The sequence below is a fragment of the Crinia signifera genome, chromosome 2 (genome assembly GCF_055691185.1).
Source record: "Crinia signifera chromosome 2, ASM5569118v1, whole genome shotgun sequence".
In the NCBI taxonomy this organism is placed as follows: domain Eukaryota; kingdom Metazoa; phylum Chordata; class Amphibia; order Anura; family Myobatrachidae; genus Crinia; species Crinia signifera.
In genome coordinates, this window is record NC_139218.1 from 228,434,169 (window position 1) to 228,446,039 (window position 11,871).

An 11,871-nucleotide genomic window follows, 5' to 3' on the forward strand; every position below is an offset into this window, starting at 1 on the left:
TAAAAAAGTTACAATATACAGTACATGAAAAAATTACACATGAAAATAAGCAAAAATAAAGAAAATAAAAATATCTACAAGCAGTAAAAATTATAATAGGCTTTAGGAATATATACCATATAATAGGGAGTTAAAAATTGGACTGGACGTATGGTTTGGGAGCTCCACTTTTAAAATGTGCTTCAAATAAGTTTTATTAATAGTTGATTAGTGGGTTAATGTCCAAAGAGACTTATTGTTAGTAGTGTGAAAAATTAGTAAGCTGGATAGGTGGTCAATTTAGCATGTAAGAAATTATTAGCCAAGTAGTACAGATACTTGCGTTGGTGCAATGATGCAGAGCGGGGCTCTGTTTTTATCTCACCCCTTAATGCCAAGTTGTCCGCTGGTTGCTCCTGATAGAGCGGGCGGCTGAAATAGATCCTGTGTAGGGCGCTTCAATGCGCCGACAGCCAGCGCTATCTCCTCCGGCAGCAGGAGCGTCCAAATAGTGCAGACGCTATGGATGATGTCTGGGCGTGAGCCCTGCGGGATAAACGAGAGCTGGGGGATGTACAGCAGACTCGTGAGCGGCAGCGTGTAGCCCAAGTACGTCCTTATTCTGATGACGTCCACGCGTTTCGTCTCCTGAATCACCTGGAGACTTTCTCAAGACGGATAATTACTGTCAGTCCAGATTCTTATTTATAGGCTAAAGCCTGGGTTTATTAGTCCAATAATTCCATTTGCCCAATTAATCAAATAAAAAGATATAAAAAATAACGAATGTATATATCTGAAGGTTATGATAGCATATTATTCCAGTTTATATAACCAAGAAGCAGTGTGTCCAGGATCTTATCTCATATATAATCTAAAGTTATATTATCAGAGACCAATAATCAATTAATTGATTAATTAGAAGGTGTTTTCTTATTCTTATGGCTATACTCCTCAGTATTCCAGAGGGTTTTATCTGATATTAATTCATATCGCACAAGAATGTAGAGAGTATAAATATAGCTGTCTACTAGCTTATATCAATAGGCAGTCATATAATTATGTAATTACATATAAAAGGAAAGGAACGAGATATATAGCAATGTCCATATATAGTACTAGTTTTCTAGGTTTCTTCAGGTTAAGGTAGAAAAAATAATAATGTAGAATGGTAAAGAATAATTTACAATTTAGCTATACACAGACTCCAATAGGTGTGACATTCCATCACACTCAGGGCAAGAAAACCAATCCCGAGATGCATCATCCACCATATGTAGGTGAGATTGCTTGTGTAGGACCAAAAATAATAGAAAAAAAAAATAAAAAAAAAAAAAAAATATATATATATATATATATATATATATATATATATATTAATAAAAGAATAAAAAAGAAATAAAAATAAATAAGAATGAATAGGAATAAACAAAAATATATACAAAGAGAGCACATATATATAAAAATCTATATAAATCTAGGTTATACCCACAAAGCCCGTTAATCTGGCTGTCGTTCAGAATTTTTATATATAGTAAACAGTTTTATATTTCTGTGCTTTATCCATCAATGAAAGAAATCTACATAAAGAAATCTACATAAAGAAACTTATTTATATATCAACCCAATCGGACGGCTATTTCAATATAAGATTGCATGAAATCCACAATCTCATTCGAGGTAGTTTTTCCGGGAAAAGGGTACTCGTGGTGGAGAGAGGGAGGTCTGCAAACCCATCCCGTCACACACTGCGCAGAATGGGTAGATCTCCGTCGCCCCAACCCGGTCACCCAAGGAATACCACACCCATGTTTTTATTATTTTTGTTTTATATGGTTTTTAATTTTTATTTATATTGCAAAGTGTCTATACCCCTGTTACCAACTTAGTATTTTATTATTATATTATTCTATTTTATTTTATTTGTTCTATTACCTTATGATCAATGAAGCCCTCTACTCAGTCAAGACCAGCAAAGTCCAGGGCCTCATTTGGACCCTTAGGGCTGAGCGTGTCCATCTTAAATATCCAGGCTGACTCGGCTATGCAAAGTCGCCTGAATCTATCCCCCCCTCTTTTCGTATTCATAATATGTTCAACCCCCATTAGAGTTAAGCTACTTGGATCACTTGTATGTTTCTCTAGAAAGTGGCGTGGAATACTGTGGTTCACCAATTTCTTTATAATATTGTTTTGATGTTCCCTGAATCTCGCTTTGATTGACCTTGTTGTGCGTCCCACGTATTGGAGCTTGCATGAACACTCCAATATGTACACGCAATAGGATGTATCGCAGTTCATAAACTGCTTGATAATAAATGATTTATTATTTGAGGATGATGTTATCACATTTCTTTTATTGACCATATATTACAGGTTAGACATATGTTCTTATTACATCTAAAAGTACCGTTGGGTTTGGACTGCAGCCAAGATGACTGCAGCTCAGTTTTTAGGGGTGGTAGCATACTAGGTGCAATGGAGTCTTTTATATTTCTATTTCTTCTGAATGTGATTTTCGGTGTAGTAAGTAGCCCTTGTAGAATTTTATCGTGTTGTAAGATTTCAAAATTATTAAGTAAAATTTTCTTTATCTGGTGTGATTTATTGTTAAATTTAGAGACAAATGCTAGGCTATTTGTCTCACTACTAGAATATTTGTTTATTGTTTTTTTAGGCAGCAAGAGAGTATCTCTTTTGATTTTATCGACCTGACAGCATGCCTCCTGTAATAATTTATCAGGATAATCACGTCTTTTAAAATTTGTGAGCATATGTTGGGCCTGAGATTTATAATCTGTCTCTAAGGTACAATTTCGACGTAATCTCGTCAGCTGATTTTTTTGAATGTTATTGACCCATGGTTTGTAATGTCCACTTTTGTAGTGGAGGTAATTACTGGTTCCCACGGGTTTCATATAGTTTGTAGAAATTAACATATTGTCATGGATGGAGAATGCAGTGGATGGAAGGGCATGAAATACCGCCTGTAGGCTCAAAAAACAGTGAAAAACCCCATGTCTAACTAATGACCTGTTGAACTATTGACCTTTCGACCTTTTCCCATGTCGACCATCATGCTGTTAACCAAATAACCGCATTCCGTCCTGTTTCATTGAGCTGGAGGAAATTCTGCTTACATTGCACTGGTTGCTCAAATAGCCCCAGTCAGGGCATCATATTACTAAAGTATGAGTCTTCCGAGAAGACCTTGACAGTTAAAAGAAAATTAGAGACTATTAAGGTAGGTGGTATTGCAGACTGCCAATGTTAAAAAAAATAATGTTTTTATCGAATTTGAAGATCATATTTTCTTTCCATTACCTTTTACTACATAATTGCTTAAAAGATTTTAAAAAATATATATATATCTCTGAAGCTGTGGGAGGCCATAGAGCAGGGGTGGCCAACCCGCGGCTCTCGAGCCGCATGCGGCTCTTTCCTGAATAAGCTGCGGCTCCATCAATCACCCCCGTCGCGCAGGGACCGGGCAGCCCATGCCTCCCCACACAGTAAGCGTCTGCAGTGCGTACTAGCCCCACCGCCCCTCCCCTACCCTCCCCATATATGATGGACATCTGGCATTGCCTCCCCATCCCTGCGCAGCGTGCGGCCAGCGGCACCCTCCTCCCCGCCCCGCTTTAAAATGTTCCTGTGCACACTGTGCAGTGTGCCGACTTGGCGGTCGCGCTGCGTGTTCCTTGTGGGAAGTGTAGTGTACAGCAGATGCAGCACGACTGCTGAGCCAACCAGCAGCAACAGAGATTCCAGTTTAGTTGAAGAGCTGTGGCCATAAGCAGGGAGATACGAAGGGGCAGCAGTCATCAGTAAGTTACCCTTTGTTACCCGAGGTAGATGGCCTTGTGCTGCAGCCTGGGGTTGTGTTAGGGGGGAGGTGAGAATTTCAATACATATATGGATCCACAGTAGAGCTGTGTTGGGGGGGGGGGGTGGTGGTGGTAGAGTTTGAGTATATGTATAGCATTATACATATAAATTAGAAAAGAGACGTTTAAGGGGGGACATGCTCAACATGTACAAGTATATCAAGGGCCAATATAAGGAACTGTCACGCACCCTCTTTTCTACTAGAAAGGAATCTAGGACGCGAGGGCATGAGTATAGATTAGAAGAAAAAAGATTTCATTCAGCTAGTAGAAATAATTTCTTTACAGTCAGAACAGTCAAACTCTGGAACTCTCTTCCCAGAGAGGTGGTAGCGGCTGGCTCATTAAATGCGTTCAAGGCAAAGTTGGACAAACATTTACTGGAGAAAAACATCCATGGGTACAAATAAGAAATATAATTTGTCTGTAAAATACCAGAACCTACCAAATCAGCAATGGATATCTATACCAGGTTGAACTAGATGGACGCAAGTCTTTTTTCAGCCTTACCTACTATGTAACTATGTAAAACGGTGGAGATGGTGGTGGACTTTAGAAGGAAACCAAATGCCATGAACCCACTCATAATATCTAACAGAGTAGTGTCGAGGGTCGACTCCTTCAAATTCCTAGGAACAAAGATTTCCTGCAACCTCAAATGGGGTCCCAACATCATTACAACTGTCAAGAAGGCTCAGCAGCGGTTGTTCTTCCTGAGGCAACTCAAGAGATTCAACATCCCGCAGGAGCTGCTGCTCATCTTCTACACTGCCATAGTAGAGTCTGTTCTTTGCTCCTCGATCACAATCTGGTTCGGAGGAGCAAACGAGAATGACAGACGAAGGTTGCAAAGAGTGGTGAGGATGGTAGAAAAGATCATTGGGGCGGAGCTCCCCACTGTCCAAGAACTATACCTAGCCAGGGTCAATAAGCGTGCAGGATAGATCTTGGCGGACAAGCTACACCCTGGCCACAACCTGTTTGAACCCCTTCCGTCAGGCAGACGTTTTAGGTCCATCGCAGCAAAGACGACTACAAAAGGCTTCTTCCCAATAGCTGTCCACCAACTAAACCGTATTGAACATACCAAATACTAAATACTAACTCGAACTTTTCTAGATACATGTGAAATGTATGTGATGTATGTTTATGCCTCTCTTCCCACCCCCCTTGTGTTCCCTGATTGATGCTGCACTGTTACCACAAAAAATTCCAAGCATACGCAAGTATACCTGGCCAATAAAGATGATTCTGATTCTGATGAAGTTTGTCCTCACATAAAGGATTGCCGCAGTCAGATCCACCTTCATGGATGCCCTCCAAAGTCTGATCTAATTATCCTAAGTGCAAAGAACATCCTCTGAATGCTAACTTGGGTTGGTGTCATATCGGTGACCACCAGTGCAACTTCTCTGACAATTTTAGGATATAAGGGAATGATGAACAATCACGTTTTTATGTATTTTAATTAACTTGAGAATTATAGCGGAAATGTATTCAGCTTGTTCTCTATGTGTTGGGAGAAAATCATTTCTATGCTATTCATTTCTATGCTTTGCTTTGTGTGCTCTTCTTAATCCAAATATTTGTCCAAATCAAATGTATCCTCAGTTGATGATGATCTGGGCCTTTATGTTTAGAAATGGAAGAGATTGCTTGATAGTATTGGCTGGAAAATTGAGAATGAATGAACTTTTTTTTTTTCCTTACATACATATTGGTATAGAGCAATGATTCCCAGAGTGGGTACCACAGGGTACTTGCATGTGTGTCACCAGTTGGTGGTCCAGTATCTGATTTAAAATTATTTTTGCTTCATGTGATAGGCACACCCAGTGCTTGTGGCTGCCAATCATAAAATATGTGGTCAGAAGTGCAACACTGTTGACTACCCCATAACTTACACGAAGGAGGTCATCTAAGCGTTGCATACTTAAATTAATCTTTTTTTTTCTGAATTTCATGATCAGAAACGTTTGGCCTAGTGGAGTTGTTAAATATAGTGCTTAAACCTTAGGGCACAGTGGTTCAAAAAACATTTGTGAACCACTGGTTTAGAGTTTTACCAGAAATCTATATGTCTATTTACATATAGTTGATAAATGAAGGCATGTTGTAAATGAATCAGTATTCATATATTGAAGTGTTTTTATTGCTTTCTGTGTTTTTTCAGCATCCTGTTCCCGCAAAGAAAGAGACACACGCACACAGCAGGCCTCTTGGCGTGTCTCTCCAGATTTAAAAATGCTTAAGAGGTACAAGTCACAGGTGCTTGAGGTGCGCAGCAAACTTTCTGCTGTGAAGAGCCAAATATGTGAAGTCAGAAGCAGCAGCACTGGGGTCAATGAAAATCAAACCACTACTACTGGGGAGCTGGATTCTTTGGCAATGGGAGGTGGAGAAGGGTGCAGTAAGCTGCAAGAGCTTGGAATGGAGTTACTCCGAAAATCTTCCCTTGCAAGCTGTTATGTGAGAAACAGTAAGTCTAAATCTGCCTGTATGATGATATATAATTTTGCAAGCTTTGAAGATCTTATTGATGGTCTAGTCACTTACGGCCAGATTTATCATGCTTCAAAAAGTGATAAAATGGAGAGTGATAAACAACCAGCTAATTGGCTCCTACCTGTCATTTTTCAAACCCAGCCTGTAACATGCCAGTTATTAGCTGATTGGCTGTTTTTTTAATCACTCTCCATTTTATCATTTTTGTGAAGCTTGATACATCTGGCCCTTAAGAACCTTGCTTAAGACAGCACAATCTAAATTATTGTTATAAAGCTATCTTAAGCAGTCTTTCTTATATCAAGTTAAGTGTATATATGATTTGCTGCTTCTGTAAAAAGTGTCCGTATTCTAAAGGATATTAAATCCCAAAATGCAAATATTCATATTTAAATATGGAGGTAAATTACATAGTTTTGTCTGTAAAATGTCTCCCTTTCCTTTTCTAGATCCACTCTATCCACACGGTGATGCTTTCAGTCTACAGTACTGTTGTGGTGCAAAAACGTAATATTAATGACTGTACCACTTATACAGGCAGAGAGTCAGTATACCTGAAAGTATATCAATCATCCATTCTGTTTCTATTTCATAGATTTTCTGGCAGCCAATCATATACAGTCCCTTGATCTTGTACTCTGATTTGCAAGATAGAGGTGCACTATGTAGGATTGGTGAGATATTGTTTATAGTTACTTGACTGCAAGTATATCACACTTTGTCATTTGTCCTGGTTAGAATTATCTTAAGTACTTGGAGTATTTAAGCATGTTATTTTTTTTCCTCCTCTAAAGGCATTATTTTGGCATCATTACATTCCTTTTTTATATACTAAAGAAAATGTATCTGCTTTCCCTAAGGATCTGGTCACTATGCTATGCCAAACATTATTTTATTATCTATGCCAGTTCTAATGCTGCCACATTTATGTATTTTTATTATTGGTTTTAATGTCTTCTTTGGTCCTATAAATAAATGCTGTAATTTCCCTTTGTGTCAACAACATAGAGATATAAATGTTGTTAAGAATTGGATGTATAACGGAAAAATAATTACCCGATATGACAAGAAAAGTACTTAGTAAAACACACAAAAACAATATAACAAACAAATGTAATTACCTAGAATACTGATTGATAACAGATGAATAAGCCCCCAAAAGTTGGAAGACAGCTGATGGGATATAATTAATAGTTTTTACAAATGGAAGTTGTTGTGGTGGGCGTTATTAGTAAAACATGTAGAGGTCCCGGGCTGGACAGGCAGAATTAAAAGTGGAATGCGTTCCATTGCATTCCAAATGTTGGCAAACCTGGAGGTGCATTCTGTAGCTTTCATATACATTCTCCGGCAGAACTAATCATAGTCTGCTGCACTTTTACATTTCTGCCATAGGATATGTAGGCCATATTTGCGTTCCACTTGAAACAAATTGTATTTCAAATTGCAGCTATATTTACATTTACATGGTGTTGCGGGCGGTGGCGTGGCTGGGTAAGGGTCAGGTGCGAGGGTGTAGTGGGTGGGGGAGGGTGCTTGGGGTGGTGTGGGTGAGGCAGTGGCAGGTGTAGAGAGGATAGGGAGAGAGAGAGGGGAAAGGGGAGGTGAGTGAAGAGGAGTAGGGAGGGTGAGAATGAGAGGGAAGGCCAGATAAGAGCCTGCAAGACCGAGAACATAAAAGGAGAGAGGGGAGGTGTGTGTGTGTGTGTGTGTGGGGGGGGGGTTAAGCAGGTGTTAACCCGCCCATTACAGGTTACTGTGCCTCTCCCTCTCCTTCAGTATAAGTTGTTACCTTCAGCGGTGGGTACATGAGCGCTGGGTCTCCTTACCGGATGTAGGTTCTCTCAGCGGCGCCAGCTCTTGGGTCACATCAGAGCGGGTGTCCTCAGCAGCGGCGGATCAGCACGTCAACGCTGTGTGTGTGTATGTAATTAGCGCTGACAGCCCCGGGTCTCCCGCACAGCGCCAGATACGGTAGCACACTTCCATTTTTCGCACAGTGTCAGGGAGATAGGAGAGCAGAGGCTGTATTAACCAGACCGGCTCCTCCCCCTTCATGGTCCAAAGCATAGGCGCTGGCAGCGGAACGGGAGAGGAGGTACGGGCAGGAGAAGAAATTAGGTACAGGATGTCAGCGCTGGCCCAATGCAGTACTTCAAATAAAAATCCATAGTAAAACCACGGGATTGGGGGCAATCTGGCCGTCCACAATGGCTGCTCTGATTTTTATTGGGGAGGGGTGATCTAGGCATGCTGCACTGATAGGCTATTAGCCCTCATCTGTCACTCCATGACTCCACCCAGTGTTATACACACAGTTAGAGAGTGATATATAGCTAGATAGATAGATAGATAGATAGATAGGCAGGATTGAGAGAGCACTCCCCCGGACTTCATGTATAAGAAAAAGCCAAACACACTGAATGGTGCTAACGTTTCGGGGTTTGACCCCCTTTATCAAAGCAAGAAAATACGTGCATAAATCAGAAGGTAAAAACAGTCTTGCCTATATAGGTGATCAGAGGTCCTCCTCTAGCAGGGAGACTCCGTGGACTGGCCGCCCGCAGCCATCGCCGCCATGCCAGCGGCACCCGGAAGTTCGGCCCAGCCAGTGCTCCGTCACTTCCGTTCCTTCGCTCCGTCCGGCCGGCTCCTGCTGCGATTGGTCACAGTCCCTCCTTGTGTCTCGTTGCTATGGGGACCAGCAAAACAAAACGTATACAAACGTGATCGGGTGAACGCAAATGTGATACAAACACAATCATGCTAAAATCTATCTATTTCACAAAGGACTAAATAACCAAATAAATAGCCTGGTGACTATGTCAGTGATATGTGCAGTAAATGCTATATGTTACTGCTAAATAAAAAATAAAATAGTATCCTAGTGAGTGATAATGAGCGGGGAGGAAATGTCAGGTTGTTTAAAGGAACATGTTGAATGTCAGTTGTTCGTTCAGTCCTCGTGGACTGACAGTGTCCAGCTTGTGAATCCATTTTGTTTCAACTTGGATCAGTTTGTTTCCCCGATCTCCACCTCGAACGTCAAAAGGGAGGTGATCTATGATCATATATTTTAGTGATGCGAGACTATGTTTTGCCAGTGCGAAATGCTTCACAACTGGTTGATCATGGTCATTTTGGGCAATGGCTGTGCGTATCGCATAGCGATGCGCTGCCATCCTTTCTTTAAATGTCCTGATTGTTTTGCCCACATAGCATAGTCCACAAGGACATTTAATTATATAGATCACATATGAGCTGGTGCATGTCACAGGGTGTTTGATGTTAATTCTGGCTCCGGAATGTGGATGACTAAAAAATTTGCCAGGGGTCATATACCGACAAGTGGTGCATCCCAGACATCGGTAGCAGCCTCCTGATTTTCTGATCTGTGCTGTGGTTGTTCTCTTCGAAATGTCTGTTCTAACAAGCATGTCACGAATATTTCTGCCTCTAGTATAACAAGGCATTATCCTGGAATTTGTCATGACTTTCAGATCTTTATCTTGTTGTACTTTTGGCCACAGATGATTCATCGTCGACTTGATGGTAGAGTCGGCAGAGTTGTAGCCCCTTACCCAGTGGATTTTATCCACTTTTTGTTGGGTGGTATCTTGAAGTTCTCTCGTGTCAGCATATCTTCTCTGGATACTTTTTCTAATTTGGCCATGGATTAGTTGCTGGTCTCCAGTGTGTACCCTCTAGCCAAAAATTTCATCCCCATCTTTTGGAGATTATTTGACAATCTTTCAGGATCACTGGTTATACGTTTGACCCGTAAAAGTTGTGAGTATGGTAGGCTGTTTTTGGTTGAGGTAGGGTGATGACTGTCTGCTGCCAGCAGAGTTTTTCTATCTGTTGGCTTGTAGAAGATGTCCGTCTCTATTTTATCTGCTTTTTTGTATATGTTCACGTCCAAATAGTTGATAGACTCTTGGTTCATCAGGTACGTGAACTTAATAGGGCAGTCCATTCGGTTGATTTCTTCCATATGTTGCTGGAATAGTATTTCTGTGCCCTGCCATAATAACAAGACGTCATCTATGTATATATATATCTATGTATGTATATATATCTATATCAGTTCTGCACTGCACGTTTGGTTTTTTGTCTGGTCAGTTGTCCTGAGGAAGGGGCGCAATGCCTCGAAACTTGTCGACACCTACATGCTGACTCTGTTTTTCACGTTTGTTATGATTTGAATACAGTTCATCACGTTGTTTGAGAGTGCCGCCTCCTGTCTTCCTTTGTTTGGAACTCTGTTTCCTTGTATCTGGAGATACGCTGCTCTATATATCTATCTATCTATCTATCTATCTATCTATATATATATATATATATATATATATATATATATATATATATATATATAATGTTGTGAAATTTAACCAAATATACTCTAAATTGACATTTACAATGTATGTGGTGTGGCGCTCTGCTGTAAGTAGCAATTAGCAGACAGATTATAGCCATAAAGAAAGGTTTGTGGTCAGCAATAATATTTTAGTAGGATTTGACATTTTATAAATACTCTATTGGTATTGAAGGAACAAAATAGACCTTCCTAACACCATTGCACTCTGATCACAAACCTTACTCGTAGACAGAAGGCATAATATTTATGAACTGCAAATCCTGACCATGCTGTTTCCCCAGTAGAACATACCACTCAATGGATTTTGTTTTGCATAGCAATCTGTAAATTCTAGAGACCCTTGTGTGAGAACAAAGCACATTCTGAGGTGGGCCAAAGTCTAGAAGATCAATTCTGTTGTTTGACCAGATGAATAACTAAACTGCTTTTATGCCTCGCTTTTCAGTATGATTCAAGTTTACAGATTTTCAGACCTTTGGAAGCAAGAGTCCAGTGCGCATCCACATTTTTTCTCTTAAAAGGCAAAATACATTATTCATTTTTTTGTGTGTTTTTGTACTCTGCTTTAAAAAAAAAAGTATTTGCCTAAATTTTTTCAAAAATTAGCAATAAGAACTCTGAAAACCTCTCAAGAGGAATAGAATACGTCTTAATACACAGTTAGCATGGTTAAAATCTAAAAGTTATTATTGCTGTAGTTTTTATTACATTTTTTTACAGGAGCATAATTATTAAAATGAACATTTGGCTTTTAATGTTCAAAAAGATGACCATTTCTCATATCAGAAATTAGTTGCAAGTGACAACAGAATTTTTAAGCTGTTTTTAACATTTGTCTTGGCTACTGTGTTCGTGCTTCATCCAATAAAAGGCTGAATTTATGGCTAATTATTGTGAGCTTGTTCAGCTTAATGCATACAAAATTCTTTTTTTTTGTTGCTTCAAGTAGATAAGGATACTTAACATCAAATACAATCATTCAGATATAGAACATTTTGTTTTAAATTATTTTATGAACACTATTTTGATATGTAAGTGACTGTTTTAAATATAAAATATACAAATTTTAAAATCTTGCAAGATTTTATAATGATGGATGCTGCTTATTAAATTTACTTCAAA

General features: G+C 39.6%; 1 protein-coding gene across 3 annotated transcripts in view; it reads left to right on the forward strand.

Annotated features, from left to right (window-relative positions):
• TRIM37 (tripartite motif containing 37) overlaps positions 1-11,871 on the forward strand; it is a 147,689-nt gene that overhangs the window by 108,990 nt on the left and 26,828 nt on the right. For all 3 annotated transcript variants that reach the window (XM_083173962.1, XM_083173963.1, XM_083173964.1), the window contains exon 19: positions 6,040-6,345. In XM_083173962.1, the coding sequence (XP_083030088.1) occupies positions 6,040-6,345 (306 nt within the window). The remainder of the gene's footprint in view (positions 1-6,039; positions 6,346-11,871) is intronic.